Source organism: Electrona antarctica (assembly GCF_951216825.1).
Source record: "Electrona antarctica genome assembly, chromosome: 22".
Lineage (NCBI taxonomy): Eukaryota > Metazoa > Chordata > Actinopteri > Myctophiformes > Myctophidae > Electrona > Electrona antarctica.
The window spans coordinates 22,561,944-22,582,689 of NC_136805.1; the positions used below are offsets into that span (position 1 = coordinate 22,561,944).

The 20,746-nt window shown below is 40.0% G+C and overlaps 2 protein-coding genes across 6 annotated transcripts in view; both read left to right on the forward strand.

Moving 5' to 3' along the window:
- The first annotated feature begins 76 nt into the window (after positions 1-76).
- On the forward strand, positions 77-6,626 carry atpaf2 (ATP synthase mitochondrial F1 complex assembly factor 2). The gene is made up of 8 exons (XM_079493187.1): positions 77-470; positions 570-614; positions 1,094-1,242; positions 1,336-1,433; positions 2,339-2,419; positions 3,442-3,554; positions 4,274-4,389; positions 5,339-6,626. Exons 1-8 carry the CDS (start codon positions 314-316, stop codon positions 5,477-5,479), a joined length of 900 nt encoding a protein of 299 aa, XP_079349313.1. The 5' UTR covers positions 77-313; the 3' UTR covers positions 5,480-6,626.
- Positions 6,627-6,797: 171 nt separating this feature from the next.
- tom1l2b (target of myb1 like 2 membrane trafficking protein b) overlaps positions 6,798-20,746 on the forward strand; it is a 16,141-nt gene continuing 2,192 nt past the window's right edge. Inside the window, exons 1-16 of one of the 5 annotated variants that reach the window (XR_013788905.1) lie at positions 6,798-6,888; positions 7,302-7,386; positions 8,115-8,193; positions 8,653-8,802; positions 9,835-9,969; positions 10,336-10,533; positions 10,817-10,933; positions 11,199-11,332; positions 11,426-11,486; positions 14,005-14,170; positions 15,786-15,915; positions 16,131-16,206; positions 18,169-18,228; positions 18,537-18,595; positions 18,779-18,815; positions 18,937-19,039. Coding sequence is in view for 3 of the 5 variants with exons in the window: in XM_079493663.1 (XP_079349789.1) it covers positions 6,837-6,888; positions 7,302-7,386; positions 8,115-8,193; positions 8,653-8,802; positions 9,835-9,969; positions 10,336-10,533; positions 10,817-10,933; positions 11,199-11,332; positions 11,426-11,486; positions 14,005-14,170; positions 15,786-15,915; positions 16,131-16,206; positions 18,169-18,228; positions 18,779-18,815; positions 18,937-19,088 (1,632 nt within the window). In the remaining 2 variants the exon portion in view is untranslated. Of the gene's footprint in view, positions 6,889-7,301; positions 7,387-8,114; positions 8,194-8,652; positions 8,803-9,834; positions 9,970-10,335; positions 10,534-10,816; positions 10,934-11,198; positions 11,333-11,425; positions 11,487-14,004; positions 14,171-15,785; positions 15,916-16,130; positions 16,207-18,168; positions 18,229-18,536; positions 18,596-18,778; positions 18,816-18,936 lie in introns of all 5 variants that reach the window. The other 4 variants (XR_013788906.1, XM_079493663.1, XM_079493664.1 and 1 more) reach the window with 4 other exon arrangements.

Genomic DNA, 20,746 nt, shown 5'->3' on the forward strand with positions numbered 1-20,746 from the left:
TCCTCTTTCCGGGCAGAGAAGAGCCCATTTTAAAACTACACTTCCCAACGCAAATTAAAATATTACAAATAAATAAATAACCAGCTGTCAAACACGCGGAAGGTCAAACGCGCATGGTTAAGAATACTGAAGCTGTTTTGAAAGCTCGGTGTGTTGTGAAGTTTGTGAACGCAAATGACTGACCTGTTCGGTACTCGGTTTGCCCTCAGTGATTTTTAATAAGATAAATCATAGTACTGTACCTGTTTAGCACACATGGTTAGCCTATAGCTTGTCGATTGCTATTGGTTACCCCCGAACTCCGTATGTATTTATGTATGCATACCCTTATTCTACTACAATGTTGAAAGGTATTGTGAGACTGTCCACTTGCTTGAGACATGGCCTTTCACCTCACAATGTGCGCCCAGGTCAAGTGTCACTTCTTTCTTTGAGGCGCAATCCATATTCTTCTGCTAGTGCTACCGCAGGTAAGATTATTTATACCACATTGTCACCATGCACAAATGTATTAAAAATGCTCGTTTGCATCAACGTTTTATGACAATCTGTCTGCCATTCCATTACAGAGAGGAGGAAATTTTATGAAGATGTCAGCATATCACAGGGAGAAGGTATGTTTCACAAAGTAAATTCAATTATATTTGCTAGCTTGCTAGCTGGGTCCGACCAGAGCTACTAAAGTCCTATACTTTTACATACATTGCCTATAAATAAACCAAAATAGTGTCTCAAACACACATAATCAGCCTTGAATCAGTCTAAAAACTCTTTGCCCCTTGTCAGCTGCACCTGATAGGGCCAGGGTTAAATACCCTCCTGTAACCATGGCTCAAATGGTACTTTTTATGAAACAAACACTTTTCAGTTTGAAAGAGGATAATTTAAGCTTTCCCTACAGCTGCAATGTTGGTGAGTTTAATGTTGTTTAATACAAGCAGATCGGAAATGCAATTTGGATCAATGGGATGTCAATGGATAATAATAAAAAAATCTAGTGTTGCAATTGCAAATTGCGGCTACTAACATGTCATACAGTAAGTAGCATTGCTAATGATACTAGGTTTTAACATTTACATTATTATTTGTCCAGGTGGCCTGTACGAGATCAACCTGGACAGAAGGAAACTGAAGACGCCGGGAGGGAAGCTGTTCACAGTGCCAAACGAACCTCTGGCCATTGCTGTAGCAACAGAATGGGATGCTCAGAAGGACACACTGAAGTTCTACACCATGCACATGGTACAACTGTGTGTCTGTCTGTCTGTCTGTCTGTGTGTGTGTGTGTGTACTGTAAATCCGTTTTTTTGAAATTGCATCTTTTATTTATTTCAGACCACTCTGTGTAACACAGCGCTGGACAATCCAACTCAACGCAAGGAGGACGAAATGATCACTGCTGCTCTCAAGTTCTTGGACACTGATACAATCTGGTATGCTAGTTTATTTTCTTGCTTTTGCAATCCTAAACTCTGTATTGTGCACATTTGCAGGATTAGATGTTCAGTTAGCATTTACACCACATATGGGCATAAAAATGGGAACAAATTAATAAAGGATCATTGGTATGGCTCTGACTGAGAAGTGAGAACCTAATTGTTATTGCTTTGAACAAGGACAGATGTTCAGCAGTTATTTGTGTAGAGAGGATAACGGGTCAGGTGTGCACCAAAACCACCTGGGCACTAGGGACATGTGGGCACCTGGACGAGTGCACACTTAGGTAATCCCCCCTGCTCTCAGATGTTTGAAATTTTAGCGGTCAAGAAAATTTAAGCAACTGGTTGAAACAGCATTTAAATAGCTTTTTTAGTGAACCTGTGCCCAGTTAACCCCCGTCTGTACTGCTCCCATTTCGGCAGCGTGGGGAAAACATGGCACAGGCTGACTCGTTTCAACCCGTCGCTTAAATCTTTTTTACCGCTAAAACATACTGAACGTGACAAAAAATATATACACACTGAACACAGAGGGAGAGACGTTACTCTGTTAGACATTGTAAGTATTAGTATGCAGTTCACAGAGAGAGCACTGTGTGCACATCTCTTATGCCTGTATTTAGTCCAGATGCTGGACGTCAAGGCATCCAGGCAAGAATCAAGAATACGAAAAAACATATGCACACTTGGTTTTAAGCTCCAAAACGTACTGTATTTAAATTGGCGAATATGAATATTTGCCTGATGAAGACCTGAGAGGTCGATTGTTCTGCCAATTTAACAAGTGTGTGGATGTTTTATTTAAATTTAAATTTAATTTTTCCAAGTATTGGTATACACTCAGCATTGTCTGGTTGCAGTGGTTGTAAATATTTGTAATTAGCACTCTTTCTTTGTAGTTACAGAGTGGATGAGCCTTCAGGTTTGGTTGAGCTACAGAAGAATGAGTGGGACCCTGTGCTGCACTGGATTGAAAACAGGTCAGTTGCCTATTATTACTATACAACTAGAAAAGTGCGCTCCTCCTTGGAGAGCAGGTCAGGCCGGGTTGCCAACCCAGGGCTCCAAAACTTTGGAAGGCCTTTATAGACCATTCAAATGGAATATGGGAAATCTGCCCCAAAGGCTACATTACACATTTTTTGCAGCCATAGTGGCTGAGATTATTCTCATGTCCGTCATATGTTTTTGTTCTTGCTTACTGTAAATTGTTCTGGATTAAGAGTGTCTGCTAAATGCCTAAATTATAAATTGTCCTTACTAATGTTGCTTATGATGTTTTGTAGTTGAAGCTAAACATATGTCAACATATAAGTTCTTCATTGAGCCGTACTGTACTTGTACTGTACATTGCATCTCATCTCATCTCAATAAGCCTCATGAACTGTTAGGAACAGGCTTTAGACATACTATTGGTCCGACTGTCATTAGACAGACCATCTACTTCAAACCCTAACCTAACCCTAACCGCAAGCACGGGAGCAGTGCATGTTCGACCGCATGTTTGATTGATTGATTGAAGTATTTATTAACAGTTTGCAGAATGGGTACATTTCACATGAAAGCACAACTCAATACAAAGAAAGCTGTGGACGACACACTGATAAAGCATTACAGTTGTTTACAACAGTGTCCACCATTTTCAATTCATCAGAACATTTAGAGACTGTTGATCTACTTAAAAATAGTCATCATGAATCATACGTAAGCTAAGAACCGTGGAATATATAACTATGTGTATAGAGTGCTATGTCTACATAAAATGCTATCTAAGTTACATAAGTTGAGCCTATGCATACACCTGTAAGGTCGTCGAGGCTAGGGCAAGTGCTACGGCAAGTGCTGCGGGCTAAGATGGAGCCTGAAGTGACTATAATCATCATCCAAATAGATCATATAATATTCATGTGATGCTGTATTTAATGCAGAACAATAAAGAGGACAACAGGGCATGATGTAATAACAGCTACAGCTGCTTGTCTGTTTCACAATTCCACTGCAGATATGATGTTGTCATCGGCTCCTCGTCTAGTATATTAGGTCCTGAGATTCCAGAGAGGACCAAGGACACATTCCGACAGCACCTCAAATCTTACAACTTCTACTCCTTAACAGGTAAAACATAATTTGCAAAACAGATAAACAATATAGACATTGTTGGAATATAAGATGAGAGAAATTTGTGTGTGAATTAATCTCGAGGCTTATAGTCAGGGGATATTAATAAAATCTGGGATTCTTCACCAATGTGTTCGTAAGGGTGTCTACTAACATATCTCACATTTTCTTTCTATTCAACCACCCTAGGGGAATTTTTGACAGCTGCTGAAAGTTCAGGTACTATCAACAACCAATATATGGCAACATTAAATTTCATTATACTTTTAAGTAGCATGTGATGTGCCAAACTAGGGGGTTTTCATGATTCTGAACCCATTCCAAACATTAGTTTTGCACGAAAAACACTCCTTTTTCGTGCAAAACTAATGTTCGGAATGGATTTAGAATCATGAAAACCCCCTAGTTTGACAAGTCACATACTACTTAAAGCATAATATAATTTGTTGCTTTTATATTGGTTGTTGATGGTACCCCAACTTTCAGCAGCTGTCAAAAATTCCCCTAGGGTGGTTAAATAGAAACCAATGTGGGATATGTTAGTAGACACCTTTACAAACATTGGTGAAGAAAATTATTGTTAAGAAATGTATTACCAAATTTGACATTATTCTTTTAATATTCCCTGACTATTAAAACCCATATTGAGTGAAGGGTGTGTTTTAAAGAAGTGACAACTTTTTTTAAATGTTTTTTTGCTCTCTTTTTTTTTTTAGGTCTTGAGTATGTGATTACCCAGCTAAAGTCAGTTGTGCTGTCCTTTGGTTTGATTGACAAACACTTAACTGTGGAAGAGGCTGTGCTGCTTTCCAGACTAGAGGAGGAATACCAGGTAGTAGAATAGGGTCATGAACTAAGTACCTATACCTAAATAGTTATACCTGTGTTATATTTTATATCTACTTATGTGTTTTGTATTATTTAAGATTGCGATGTGTGTGTGTGTGTGTGTGTGTGTGTGTGTGTGTGTGTGTGTGTGTGTGTGTGTGTGTGTGTGTGTGTGTGTGTGTGTGTGTGTGTGTGTGTGTGTGTGTGTGTGTGTGTGTGTGTGTGTGTGTGTGTGTGTGTGTGTGTGTGTGTGTGTGTGTGTGTGTGTGTGTGTGTGTGTGTGTGTGTGTGTGTGTGTGTGTGTGTGGGGCAGGCTATATACAAAGTTTGCCTCTGCAGTAGGGGTGTCAAAAAAATCGATTAGAATCGCGATTCCCGTTATGAATGATTCAAAATCGATTCATAATTTCCAAAAATCAATTATTTTTTTATTTTATTTTTTCAGTCACTTCAGTTCAAGACTGGAGTAGATTGTGATGAAATCCTATGTATTGAATCGAGAATCGTTTTGAATAGAGAATCGTTTTGAATCTGGAAAAAAAATGCTTTTGATTTTTCTTTTTTTATCGTTTTTGGATTGAGAATCGAGTTGAATCGAATCGTGACCCCAAGAATCGGAATCGAATCGTGGGACACCCAAAGATTCACAGCCCTACTCTGCAGTGTTCTTTGTTTGAATAATCATTACCTCACTACTATCTAGTTAGCTGACTGACAAGTACCACCTCTTTTGCCAAAATATATCAATTGATATATAATATCAACTTCTATTTGTTTCCCCCCCAAAATTGATTGATTGAAGTCCACGTTTTATTATGCATAGAATGGGTAGACTGCGTCCTTGTGGATTAGAGAAATTAAAAATGTTGATCTTTAACTATTACTTCTCCACATAGAGATTCCTCTCTTCTGTATATTTTGTTCCAATGTGCTTTGCTGTGTTCCCTATACAGATTCAGCATTGGGGAAACGTTGAGTGGGCCCATGACTATGACATGTACGAGCTGAGGGCGCGGACTGCTGCTGGAGCTCTGTTAGTGCAACTTTCATCTGAGAGTTCCTCTGTCAAACGAAAACTCCTACAGGACTGTTAGTGTGTGTAAAATCTAGTAATGGTACCTGCGAAAACATAATCTGCTGCAAGAAACGTGCTCAGTGGTGTCATGGCTTTTGTACAGTGGTTACAACGCACATTTAATGTTTTCTTCAACCAAGCATATATAAGAATGGAATGCAAAAAACCTCATTACCACAAAAGTTTACATGCGTAACTTGCCAGCCAAGCATGGGAATTATCAGCATGTTTTCTGATCTGATTTCTCTCTACCAATAAACAATAAATGGTCTCATCTGTTCTGGACCTCACTGAATGCTGTTCTTCTCTATAATCTGTTAAACAGGTCAGTCATCTTCACCCCAGAAAAACCAAAACTTTGTATTTTATCAGCAGAACGGACCATATGTACTTACCTGGCTCCGGCCCTGAATCACCCACATAAAATAGGTTCTGGCGATTCAGACAAAATTTAAATGTGGCTAGACCACATAGGCCACCAACTGTGGCATATTTTTCTCTAAGGCTAAGTCATGTTGCTGTGAATCAGTTCTCTGTCATCTGTGGCATTTTGGACACGGCATGTTTATGGAAAGTGATTTGAGGTTGGAATGTTAATTCCCTGTCTGCGCTGTCATGTCTCAATACTGTAAACAACGTATGACATTTTATTAGTATCTCATGCTAATGTATTGAGTACTATTAAAGTCATACTAATCTAGGCATACAAATATCCATGTGTTAGTTTAATCTACTACATATTTAGTTAATTTATACTGTTATGCACAGCAATCATCATGGATTTCTCAGTGTTTTGTCATTCAAAAAGCAAAAATGATCTCATGCAAATGGAAGGTGCTGATGTGAGGAGAAAATATTCAGTCCATATGCTGAGTGAGCTTACCTATCATCAAGTACTATATACATTGTAATGTAATTAATATCCTGACTGACACAGCTCAGTTGTATTTAAAATGTCTCAGCTTCATCGTATTGTCACTTGTTTTTTACAAAGTTGTTGCCACAGTGCAGTGGCACCTAGAAAATACATTAAGTAATGTCTCTGCAAACCTGCAAATTCCAAATATCAGGTTTGATCAGCAATGTTAAATTAAAACATTGATAAATTGGATTACCCGGATGTTACATGCTGTTCATTTGTTAAAATAAATCAAAGGAAAAGAAAATAACGTTTGGCGTGGAGTTTCTATTGATCTTCCTTGGCTTTGATGCCATTTATTTACATGGCCAGATTCGCATGATGAGTCTCTTCAGCTATCCAATCACGTTCAGAATCGGGATTCATTGGCCAATGACGTCGTTTGGTGGGCGGAACATGCTCTGTGCACTTCCCAAAGAAATCATCCCATGGATTGACTTGTTTGTTGTCGAGCAAGATGGAGTTCCTCTTGGGAAATCCTTACAGTACCCCTGTTGGGCATTGCATTGGTATGTATCCCGCTACTTCAGAAATGATGTTGAATGCCATTGAATATATTATACCTGGTCTGTAATGTATATAACCTGGTTGCCATGGTGTTTAACTGTGTCAATGAGTTCTGCCTAACTGGCGAGCCACGGTTAGCCTCCCAGCTACTTGCTAACGTAACATTATCTGTCATCGAGCTCATATTAGTCATAACGATCAGACCGGCGATGTTGTTTTCTGACATTAGTCAGGCAGTTAACGTACGGTCCTCTGTGATCAATCCAAACGCAGCCATCCACCCAAAAGCAAACTGCTGCCTTGAATGACAGCTGAGCTAACGTTAGCCAAGCTAGTTAGCAACAATATGTAGATAGCGTTCCAGATAGTTATATGAAATGTTTTCAACATGATAAATTAACTTTTTGGTTTTCAGAGAGGGCCACCGATGGCTCTCTTCAAAGTGAAGACTGGACCCTTAACATGGAAATATGTGACATCATCAATGAAACAGAGGATGGGTGAGTATCCATGGAGAATCAAGTGATTTTCCATAATGTTATTGATTAACTGTAGTGGTGCTTGATTTATGCTAATTGTATTGACAGCGCAAAGCTGCTGCGCGGAAGACAGTCATTACTTTGTCTCAGCCGGGCCCTACAATTATCTGGCTGGCCGGTACCAAGCCAGTCACTATAGGTTTGCTGGTCGATTTTTCACAGGCCAAGTTCTTATCTCACTTCTCCCAGCAGCATTAACCTTGTGCAAGAAGAAAGTTGTTGTATGAAGTCCATGTCTTGTTTGATCAGTGGATGATAACTGGGTTAGGTGACTCACACCCATAATATTAGGCAAAACTCTAAACGGAGGAATTGCACTTTTCGTCTTGCTGTGGAATTGGCCTAATATCTCCAATTCACAAAGTCACATTGTACTTTTATTATAACATTGTTGTACTATACATGCACAACTTGAAGCATTATTTCTAAATATTCCCATCTGATATTTTACTATGTAGAAGGGTCAGTGTAAACGCTAAGGGAGAGAATGATTAACAGCTCCAGCTTGTGTTTCACTCTGCATTCTTATGGCGCACTACGCAAATCCCTGTCATAAACACTGCCAATTCTTAACTATTTTGTTGTTTGTTGTAAAAAGCCTTATCAATTCATTTGATGGCTTTGATCAAGTGCAACATTGTCCTAGACCTAGCCTGTCTAGTCTCACCTGTGTGTGTGTGCGTGCACAGGCCAAAGGATGCCATCAGAGCAGTGAAGAAGAGACTGAATGGCAACAGGAACTACAGGGAAGTGATGCTGGCTTTGACGGTAAGTGAGTGGTCATAACAGCCAGGGTCATACTCATAACACAGATTTATTAGTATTATTGTTCTTAATCATAAAGAGATAAATAATATGAATTCTTCCACTGAGGTCAAAAGCAGAGCTCTTTACAGTAGGTACATTAAAATATGACCACACTGTTTAACAGTATTTTAAAGGTTTCGATAGATATCATTCACTATAACTTGATGGGAATTGGGATAGGAAGTTGAGAATGTGAGATAAAGGGCATTTGTTGTTTGTATTCATTCCTGTTGGCACAATAGTGATTCCTACACTGTGAGCGTTAATCTAACTGTTATAGTGTGAATATGGTCCCACGTGGGTTACATTTCACTGTGTGAGAAGAACTTGTCTGACTAGTTTTCTATTTTTGTGCGATATACCAGTAAGCATTTTCTGAAACACTCTCCCTCCCTACCTTCGTACCTCTCTCCCCTTCAGGTCCTTGAGACATGTGTGAAGAACTGTGGCCATCGTTTCCATGCCCTTGTAACCAGTAGGGACTTTATCGATGGGGTGCTTGTTAAAATCATCTCTCCTAAAAACAACCCTCCCACCATTGTACAAGACAAAGTCCTTGCCTTGATTCAGGTATGGTTAACATAATGTAGTAATTATTAGATGTATGACACACTGATGTGACTCGCTATCGGCAACCAAGGCATACCTATAATCATCGTAAGGAAAATCCTCAATAGTATTATGGATTTTGTACAATGGCCACCAACATACTGTAAATGATTCGTGTCAGTCAAGTACATGTGTGGTGTCTGAAAAGTCAACAGTATGAAAATAACTAGGAGCTTGTTATGCTTAGGCTAGTTGTGGGGTGTTGCTTCTGTGAAGAGATGGGCTACGACTTAGCCACTGACTTGGAGATTTTGAGATGAGAGTTGTAGAAGCAGACCCTATGTGTTTGATACTACACACGTGAAACTAACAGAGCCGCGGGGGGTTGTCCTGTTCTATGATCCACAAGCAGAGCCTCAGATGATGTATTGTACAGTGGCTGTGTAGAGCCTGCATGCCCAAAGCCCCAGCAGAAAGTCTCTAGTTACTGTTCTAGCTCAGGTAACCTTGGTAGGCTCAGGTGGGCCGCTCTTATTTCCTCCAGGGAAGCCATGAACATGCTTCCCAGATAGATCTGTGGCTGAGAGGCAAGCAGAATTAGGTACAACTCGAATTTACAATAGATTTATTCAAGGTTATGCACCGCCATAACCTATAAAGATGTATTATGATTCTGTGGTAATGCAGTGTAATGGTAAATGTTCCTATGTCAGTGCATTTTTACTCTACATTTCTTGACTCAAGTTGATGTGAATCAACGGAATAAGACATTACCAACTATTTCACACCAAAACATGATTACTTCAAAAGAGTCTCTGACTCTAGAATTTAGAGTGGAATTAGGCCTGGGACAATATGTGATGTACAGTATAACGCAGGTTTGAGGTTGAGCTCAATTATCTTTTTTCTTTTTCATGCTTAAAGCAAACATAAAAAGTCCAGCAGGTGAATTTGGATGAGACGGAAATCTCATCCAAATTCAATTCTAAACTCATTCAATGGCTCTGATCTTGTACTGGTAAATAGCTGTTCTCTGCTCCTACTCTCTTCTAGGCGTGGGCTGATGCCTTCAGGAGTAGTCCAGACCTCACAGGCGTTGTTCACATCTACGAGGAGCTGAAGAGGAAAGGCATTGAGTTCCCCATGTCAGACCTGGAGACACTGTCTCCCATACACACACCTCACCGGGTAGGGGCAGTCTTTCACGCAAACACATGCAGCATATGCTTTAGGCATTTTAAATTCATGTAATGAGCCATTATTGCCATATCCTATAAGATGGATAAGATATGAAAATGCAATTACACTAATTGTGCAACCGCGTGCGTGCGTGCGTGCGTGTGTGTGTACAGTTTAGGCATTTAGCAGATGCTCTCTTAGTCCAAAGCTATTTACAGTAGGCAAGAATAACACGTGGTAATACATCAAATACATAGAAATAGTCATCAAGGATCATAAGCAAGCTAAGAGTAAGAACCTTAACATCTGTCTTAACAGTAGAGTATCTGTGAAATGAAACTCTTAATGTTACTTATTTGTGTCTCTTCTTTAAAGCCGGCATCTGCTCCGGAGGGGGAGTCAGCCCTTCAGAAGTACAGTGCCCCCACACAGCCTCCACCTCCGCCGCAGCCCCAACCCCAGCCCCAGCCCCAGCCCCAGCCTGCTTCGCACACTGTCCCCCCAGCCTACGCCACCCTCCCTCAGGTCCCAAACATTCACGCATCTGGCTCTATCAACCCCACGCCAGAGCAGGTACGATTGGACAGCGCGGTCCCACCAATGTGAAACGTTTTAGTTTTTCTGACAACGCATGCCTGTTAGCAGTTAGCACAGTCATTCAGGTACATCTCTGACAGTTGTATTTGTAAAAATCATAAGGGGGTAAAAATCTTCTTGGGCCTAACTGCTGTTGTGTCGACGAGACCACACATTCTATGTAATAATATTGCTAGACTCAAGGGACGCGCTAGGCTTTCAGATCCACCTTATTGTAATGGACACCCTTGATCTAGAATTTGTCTCCTATGCCCTCCAGATTTGCCGGCTGCGCAGTGAGCTGGACATTGTGCGCGGGAACACCAAGGTGATGTCAGAGATGCTTACAGAGATGGTACCGGGACAGGAGGACCCTTCAGACCATGAACTACTTCAGGTTAGACCCAACTCTCTCTCTCTGTGTGTGTGTGTGTGTGTGTTGTGTGTGTGTGTGTGTGTGTGTGTGTGTGTGTGTGTGTGTGTGTGTGTGTGTGTGTGTGTGTGTGTGTGTGTGTGTGTGTGTGTGTGTGTGTGTGTGTGTGTGTGTGTGTGCGTGTGCGTGTGTGCGCGCGCGCATTTCAGCTCGGCAACATTGAAAGCAAAAAAGATATATATATTCTAGAGGCTGAAATACATTTGTGCATTGATTTTTGTGTATTTAGGAGCTGAACCGGACCTGTAGAGCCATGCAACAGAGGATAATGGAGCTCATCTCCTGTGTTTCCAATGAGGATGTCACTGAAGAGTTGCTCCATGTTAACGATGACCTCAACAACATATTCCTACGCTATGAGAGGTTAAAACACCCCCCTTTTTAATACAGATGATGCATGTTAGCAAGTACTTAATGTGTTCATTTTTTCCGATTTTTGTTCTTTTCCTCCATCAGGTACGAGCGGTTTAGGTCAGGGCGGTCTTCTGTTCAGGGTGCCAACAATGGGGTGAGTCAGGTGAATCGCCTTTACTTCAGGTGGTTAAACATCCAACGGCCACTTACACAGTTTCGTACAATCTGAATGCTTCCTGCTACCCTGTTCTGTGTTGCCCTTCCTTCCCTCACTGCATGGTGTTTTTATTTTTTCAGCAAATGTTTTCTTTTCTTTTCTTTTGGTCATTCTTTTGTGTCCACTGTTATAATTAGGGCTTCAAACCCTGTTTTGGCCTCAATGGTTAGAAGATTTGCCAGCGAATTTAATCTAGCGAATTTGATTACAATTAAACTACTTGTTCTACCAGTCAGCTTGACCAGACATCCTAATGAGGTCTGGTTACCATTAGAGGTCCAACAGTCAAAGACAAAAATATATATTTTATATCTTTTAATTTCTAGAAAATAATAGATTTGTTTGGGGGAAAATGCATTACTACAAGTGCTATTGGTGCTAGTACTAGTATAAAATACAAGTAAGTAAATTGATCAATTTAATCGATTATATAAAAAAAAGGATTATCAAAAATAAAACTAATTATTTAAAAACAAAACGCACTTCTTGATTAACACGTTGGAACCGTAGGACAGGTATACTCGTCCTGAATAATTCATTTTGCGCCGTGCACTGGTCTCTCATGACGAGCAGGCTCGTCTTAAGGCGTTTAATATCGCTAGAACATTGCCTCGCTGTGTTTCATTTTTTGAACGGCTCCGGTTGCTACAGTATGCACCATTGCTAGGGCCCCGAAAAAAAGCCTGCAAAGTTGTGGCCTAAAACAGAAGCCAAAGCGCTGTCCGTGGTGTTGCGATGTCTTTTCTGATTATCTGGGGAGCGCGATGGGAACATTGGCGTTTTCTAGAGCATGTATGGACCTCATTTTAGCTCTGTAGCATTGATGCTTTTCTTTAGCATCACAAACGGAAGTGCATCATAGTGGAATGGCCAGAAATACCCGGCACCCAAGCGCCATATCACCTTCGTCCAGCAGGCGGCACTCAATGTGTGAATCGGAAAAAGTAATTGGTAGAATAATCACTAAGAAAAGAATACATAACTGCAGCTCTAGTTACCATGTACCTCCTGTGACACTGTAGGCTGGTGGTGGTTTCTCTCCCTGATTTGATTTCACTATCAGCTGTCTAAATTTGCATGTGATGTTGCTGCTCATCCTGTTCAATGTCATATGTTGCGTTCACACGGGCAGACGCAAAGACAATGAGAATATCATTTGGAGCAGTTACTGTACATGCATCATTGTGTCTTTGCATCGTCATGTCGCTGGCTTCCATTGACTATGAATGGTAGACTATATCTTCGCGTCTGCCCGTGTGAACGCACCATTAAGTGCTGGCGTCAGGCCAACCCAATGTCTTCCAACACGGCATGTTAATGGTATTCATTATTTGTTTGTTTTTTCCTTTCTGTTTTTGTGTGTCTTTTTTATGGCTAGCTGAGGCAGGCAAGTATGAATGTATTGTCACCCTCCCTCGTGCACTACGTATTTTCTGTATTTTGGCCCCAGAGGAGCTGTTAAAACAAGGCTGGATAATATGGGTTCTTCTTCCACAAATATGATTTGCCCCATATAGCATGTTTTGACCAAGCTGTCCCCATTGTAAAAGACCCAGAGGCAGATATTGATATTGATATTGACAGTTGGTAATGGAATACAAGCTTTTTTTGTGTTGGAAATTGGAATAGTACATACTGTCATAGTCACTGAGATATTCTGTCATTTAGCATAATCTCTGATGTTCTGCCTTTGAGTTATGTTAAGTGATAAGCCACAGCTTATGAGTAAGGCTTAATTTATACTTTGTCACACGAACCTTTCGGCAACATTTTCAACAGAAGAAACCGCCAACGTGACCCACATCAACGATTTCTTTCAGTTTTAATATTGTCATTTTTGTTGAGCGAAAGGGTCGTGCAATGAAGTACCAATTAGCCTAAAGTACCGTAGTGTTCCTCCTATCCTTTCCCTCCCAGTGCTCTTTAGCTTCTTAAGGGGTATTTAATATATGACCAACACCCCCCAGGGCATAAAGCTTTCAGTTAATAATGCAGCAGTACCCTGCCAAGAATGTCAGCCGATTTCATGGTCTTACATCACTCTAAACGACTGTCACACCCCTGTTCTGTGAGCAAATACTTGAATGAATCTCAACTCTGTGTGTAATTCAGCAATATTCTTCACTGCCACTGTCAGCCCCCTTAAGAAAATCTGTTTCATAATGAGCTTTGTTTGTTGTTTAAACATTTTCATGCTTTCCTGGAATTAACCAGTAAATATTAATGTGAATGTATGCACATGCCCTTATTTATTCATTTTTACTACACGCTTGGGAGTGTTTGCATTTATAAAGCACGGTTAAGGTACTTCCTTGCATAAAGAGAATTATTTTGCTGAACTTGCAGCCATTGTCCCTAATAAATATTCTCTTCTCCTCCATTTCAGGGGTACAGTAATACCTATAGTCTAGGTGTCATACCCTTTTTGAAGTGACCGTCATTCCCCAACTCTGTTTTGTGCCAGGTGTTGAGTGAGGCTACAGAGGACAACCTGATTGACCTGGGCCCAGGCTCTCCAGCTGTGGTCAGCAACATGCCCAGCGCCGCTCCCAGCAACCTGCCCCCCAATCTCATCACTCAGACGGCCGGGCCCTCTTCCCCTTCTTTGGCTTCACGCCTGGCTGGCCTCGGTTTGTAACAACACCCCTTGTTACCAGCAAGTAGCTAAGATGTAATTTTGTGAGGTAGTGATTTGATGATGTCATCAGAGAGGGACCCTCTGAAGAATAACAAGGGTTTAAAACTAATAATCTTTTCATTATTTTCTGTTGCACTTAACTCATATGATGTTGGGAAAAGAGCCAGGCCACTGTAACGGTCCCTACAAACCCGGAGCGTGACTAATGAGCAGTCCCAAAACACAAATTCATTCACTCATTCATACAAGTTGATGCTTTTATTTTTGTTGAAAAATCGACCTCATTTCGAAAACTAATTAGGCCACTTTATGGCCTCATGTTCTGTGTGGATGTACTCATGACACAACAGCAGTTTAAATTAATGCAAATTAATCGCACGAAATGAACGCTCCTGGTGTTGAAGGACCTTGACTCAGACCATTACTACTCTACTGTTATCAGCTGCTTGTGATGTTGGTCATCTAGGAACTGATGGATGCATTTATAAGCTCAATTGAGACCCCTGATGTAGCCTATAATGTATTGTTCAGAACTTCAGATAGATAAAAACACTTTTTTTTTTAATTGGGTGATTGAGTAATCTTTTTTTAAAACCTTTATTTAACCAGTAAAAAAACACATTGAGACAGTCTCAATCTCAGTCTCTTTTACAAGTGTGAACTGGCCAAGAGGCAGAAACAACATTACACTTCAATGCTACATAGTACATGTAAAATTTCACAACAGCCAAATAATACATCCATGACATAACTCAAGAAACCTATATAAAGTATACAACAAATCTCCAACAATGGTACCCTAACAATGACCGGGCGCAAGAAAGTAGTATATACACAATGTACATTTTAAAACAGGAAAAAAAGGGCCTATGCAAAGTCTAGTAGCCTACACATCCGAACATGTGCAGGTGTTGGACTGTACATTTAAGATGACTCTTTTGAAACTTCTCAAAGGAATTTTTGAGGCCAATTTTAGTCTGGTTTGCAGGTCATTCCATGACCAGGGGCCAAAGAAAGCAAGACACTTTTTTACCCCCCTCAGATTTGAAGGCTGGCACTACACACCGTAGCCAGGCATTTGATCTGAGGTTTAGACCATTTTTTACCAAATTAAATTTGGTCGAAATGTAAGGGGGCAAATCACCAAGAATGGCTTTATAAATGAAAATATACCAATGATGCAGCCTGCGGGATGTCAATGAGAACCAACCAACTGCAGCATACAACTAACGGTGTGAACACTTTCTTGACAATTCAAACCCGTAAATGATAACATAATCAACAAAAATTGAAATCACTGGGGAACAAGGGAAAGGTTTTTCTTTTTTACTTTATTCACATCATCCTCATACTTACTCAGACTCTCTCACTCACACTCACACTCACACACACACACACACACACATGCATGCATAGAAACACATTTAGAATTCTGTAACAACATTCTGTAACAACATTATTTTGCTAAAGACTTAACCAATTAATTTATCCTAATTGCCTATAATACATGAGGAAGAAAGCGCACATTTGCTGCTTGCCTTGTACTATCACATTCTGCTTTTGGACGGTACCACCAACTTTTGTTGTTTTTGTTTAAATCTGTTCAGATATGGGTTCAGATAGTGTAAGTGGCACTTTGAGTTCCCTGCCCAGCTGCAAACCTCCCCCAGCTGCCCAGGATGACTTTGACATGTTCGCCCAAACCAGAACTGGAGTTGTGTCTGAACCATGCAAGACGTAAGTAAGGCTAGGCAATAAATCACCTTCTCAATGGATATATTTTAATGAACCATATGAAATATTAAATATCCGGACGTCAAGAAACTGGCGATTATTATTGTATCCTTCAGTGTAAGAAAGTAATTCTGCACAAACTCCTCTGTCCCAAATGAAAACGACCATTCATTGCCATATGACTATAACGACTTATGTCCATGTCTGTCACTTACCAGGGCTTCTGTGGAAGACGGCATTGCCACAAGTAGCCTTCCCCCCACTCTGGACATACGACAACCAACCATTGGAGGGGTGAGTCCTCAACGAAGCAAGCTTTCCCACATAGGCTTCTCTTTCATCTTTTATATTCACTATTGGCATCACTTCTAGGCAAACGCTATCATTTCAACATGCATACTGTGTGTGTGTGTGTGTGTGTATTGTGTGAGTAAGTATACACGCAGTGGGCTGTAACATCATCAATCTGGCATTTTTTCCACATGCGCTGTTTGTTGACTACTGTGGGTTAAATGTCTTTTTTTTGCTTAGCCTTCAAGGCTTGTAGTAATTTTCATTCATACATTTTTATTTGGTTTTTGGATTATTTTATTTTATTTTTTGTTCTGTTATCTTGGAAAGGTAAGAAGAAAGACTGTTTGCACTATAAGGGCTTTTAGCAAAGTTGGAATGCCTCTTGCTAACTATAGAAGTTGCTGAAGCAAAGCAAGTGCTATTTCATTAATACTACTTTTTGTTTGAATGAAGACTTTAGTCCCAGTAGAATTGCATGGCTTTGAAATAATTAACCTTCAGCTTTCACTCTACTGACCTGTAGCAAGGCATGGAAATAATAATAAATAGTAATTTATTTTAGTTATTGACTGCAGACAGCAGGATTGAACCACTTCATCTGTCCAGCCCAAATCCTTGGCTGAAAAACACAGGATCGTATAACATTTGTTTTTGTTATACACAAAAGTGGCATCCAGCACATCAATTATATTCACAAGGACATTCCACATGCCTGGCTAGGCCGTTCAAATCACTCAGCACCAGGGATCCAGATATGGGTCAGATGTATAATGTGTTATTGATCATGTTTTTCATGATCAATAAAGATGTCAATCAATCAAGAGCCATTTTTTCTGGTAACTAATCATTAATTGGTTAAACTTTTCTATCCCAAGAAACTACTTGCCTGGGAGAATAGTGAAATTAACTGGTTAACTTTGGAACCTGACAGTGCCACTGCAGCCAGTTATTATATAAATGTTATTTCCTGCCCTGCTGTCAGGCATGATGACGTTGGTTTGCCCTATTTAGGCTTTTTGGCATTCCATGGCATGCCCAATTCTTTATGTAATCTATTTGTTTTGGTGTGGGTGTGCATTGTTTGATTGATGTGGATGTCTTTATGTCATAAATCAGTGTGTTTATGCACACTGTTCAAAGACGGTGGCCCTTACTTATCAAACTGTAAATATGTAGATTGACCACCATATTGGCAGGGGATACTTGCCATAGCTCCACTGCAAGAAAGTTTTCATACCAAAATTCCATATATTACATCGACGGTAACCATATATCCACATTTTATATTTGACTAAGTATCCTATATCATGCCAAAACTACATGTCGGACATTTGTACCAAATCAAATGCTTGGAAAAACTGTAGAGAATTCAGTGAGTTTAAGATGTTTTTACTTGTGGAGAGAACTCATGATAAATGGGGCATACATGCAATGCCGTTTCCCCCACCCATACAGCGTCTGCGTTGAGTTGACTCATCAATATTTGACCATTCTTATGCTGTGATTGGCGAGATACAAACGTTTCATAAATCATAAAGGAGGTATCATTCACAGCCAACTAGTGTATTTGTTGATGACATATCATTATTTGTTTATGCTCTGTTGATTGATTGAATACATAGGACAATAATGGAAAAGAGTCCCCAGGACATTTTAATGTCTGAATGTACCTTGTGCTGTTTACTAATAAAGTATTCAATCAATCAAACATTGTATAAACCCTGTCGTGATCTGCACTGGTTTCTACATTGATAAATAATGGCCATTTTGTTCCATTAAATCTTGCTTGCACTTTTCACAATCCATTCTTAAGTTTCGTTAAGTTGACATTCAAGTTAAATTGCTTTCTATTATTTTTTTGTTTTGTTTGTTTTTCCCCCTTTTTTTTGTGGGGTGGGATATTTTCTGTTGTGGCCCTGCTGCCCCGGCCACCTGTGGCGGTGTGTGGGTGCTGCCTCCTAGGTTGCTGGAGGCCAATCCTCTGTCATGGATGACATAGAGGAGTGGCTGTGTACTGATGTGGTGAGATCATCATGATTTTACTTCTGCCTGACTCCTTATTTGTTTTTTGTTTTCTTTTCCATAGTGTGTACTATTCCCTTCTCACCTGTTGTTTTTTAAAGTGCTAATGTAACACATTCACCCTTCCATTTCCTCACTTTGTGACCAATCACGTGTGTGTGTGTGTGTGTGTGTATCCACTGTAGCATTTTCATTAGTTACTAACGGTGTGTTTTGTTGTAGGATGGGGTGGGGCAGAATTACTTTATAATCGACTGTTGAATGACAATCCATGTTCCATTAGTTACTAACGGTGTGTTTTGTTGTAGGATGGGGTGGGGCAGAATTACTTTAGACTCGACTGTTGAATGACAATCCATGTAATATGGTAAGTTTTCACACATAGAGACATGTAGAAGGTGCTTTCCAACAGACTATAATTGTGGGCATAGAAAAAAATTATGGTTTGTGGTGTATTAACATTTTTTGAAGTTTGACTTTGCCATTCTGACTTTTTTTGTTATTTTTTTATTCTGACTTGGTTTTAAACTTTTTTTAACTTTCTCCACAGCAAGGAGATGAGGCCGAGGAAGGAGTGACAAGTGAAGGTGAGACATGGTCGTTTTTTTACTCTGATCATGGGCTACATTTCAGTATTTGCCATTTCATTGCCAGATGCCAAATTTCCATAATTTCTTTCCACGTTCCTTTTGCCTTCCTCTCTTCCAGAGTTTGACAAATTCCTAGAGGAGAGAGCCAAAGCAGCTGAGATGGCACCCAGCCTTCCGTCGCCACCCAATGGTGAACCAGGGGCTGCGCAGGGAACCCCGAGCCGCAAAAAGGCAGACCGTCAAGATCAGGATGGCCTCTTCGCCATGTAGACATTCACCCTTGACCCCACCCCACACACATGCCCCTCCCCAAGCCCGGCCTATGGTCTGACCAGCTCAGAAGCAACATTGTAGGACGTACTGTCACGCATCTGTGTGATGTGTTTGCACATACACACAGCATATGGTTCATTCCAGAGTGCACCATCACAAATCCTTCAGCTAAACGATATCGAGCTGCACTACACAGATTTATTTTTATCCTTTTGATTAATCTCCATGTTTCATCTTATTTTTTTGAATTAACAGTTAACTTTGTCAGTCAAAAGGGAACGACCCCCACCCTCCCAAAAAAGCCTACAGAGGAAACCCTGCCTCTTGTGGACTTGTCTTCAGGCCAGCAACATCAGATAGCTTCTCCATGTTAAAGATCCCCCTCCAGGAAAGTATTTACAAAAACTTTTTTATGATATTTTTTTATTTTACATGGTTTCCCCACAAAAAGTAAACAAATGAAATTTGAAAAGTGTCTGGAAGCACATCTACTCATTGAACAATTCTCGATCTATGAATATGGGTGACATCATACAGCCGACTCAGATTTTGAGGCAGTACAGAAAATCTCCCCATATCGTTGCTGTCGGGCAGAAACCATATCTTCATATTTCTTTAGTTTTTCTTAAAGGACAACTTTAGTTTTTTTCTCAACCAAGGTTCATGTTTTAGGTTGTTACTAGAGAAAGTAAAAGGTGAGTGTTAATTGTTTTTCATTTGCTGCTTTCTTTCGTTTTAGCTATTTTTGACAGGGCATTCGAACATGGTCCTAAATATGTATTTGTTTTACAAAAAAATATGGTGATTTATTTTTGTATTATTTACTATAGTCCTACTAGACCCCAAGAAATTATATCTGGCCACAAAAGATCACGGGATCTATTGAATGTGACAAACTGACATAAAAAAATTGCAATTCATTATTGAGCCTACGGCACACAGTATGGCATCCCCCTAGTACTTCTACCTTCACATGCAGTAGATCCTGTGATTTATTTTTGTGGCCAGATGTAATTTCCTGGGGTCTAGTAGGACTATAGTACATATTAATAAAGAAATTGCTGTAAAATGTTGTAAAAAAGGACGTATTTAGCCCCTAACCTGACCAGTATTGAGTTCACCAGTTCCCTCGCAGAAACGATGAACCCCCCCCCTGTCAAAAATAGCTAAAATCACTAAAACAAAAAACTGCAAATGAAAAAAAAGAACACTCACCTTTTACTTTGTCTAATAACAACCTAAAACTTGAACCTTCGTTGAAAAAAACTAAAGTTGTCCTTTAAATGAATGCCCTACTACTTCAAACAAGCGTGTCACACAAAAGTAGTGAAAATAGCAGATCTACAAGCGCATGTGGTGTTTTTTTTTGTTTGTTTTTTTTATAATAAAAAAGGAACTATTTTGGACATAAGATTTCCACCCGACAGCAATGATATGAAGAATGTGAAAACTGCAATCTAGCTGCAGTTCTGCACGTGTAACAATCTGCATAGTCAACATCACACCTCCAGAGGAGTTCATCCTTCCTGTTCCCACAGAGGGATGATCAGATGAGGCAGATTACAATAGAAGTTCATTAAAGCTAACTTCTTGTAGGACCTCTGTTTTTCTGCATGCATTAATATCAACCTTTAAATATAAGTTAGTTTTGGTTT

What these genes read in the sequence shown, in the direction of transcription:
- atpaf2 (XM_079493187.1), top strand. Translation starts at nt 314, where the DNA reads ATGTATGCATACCCTTATTCTACTACAATGTTGAAAGGTATTGTGAGA. An exon ending in AGTTCTACACCATGCACATG is followed by an intron (nt 1,243 to 1,335) that starts GTACAACTGTGT and finishes TATTTATTTCAG; the next exon opens with ACCACTCTGTGTAACACAGC. An exon ending in CAACTTCTACTCCTTAACAG is followed by an intron (nt 3,555 to 4,273) that starts GTAAAACATAAT and finishes TTTTTTTTTTAG; the next exon opens with GTCTTGAGTATGTGATTACC.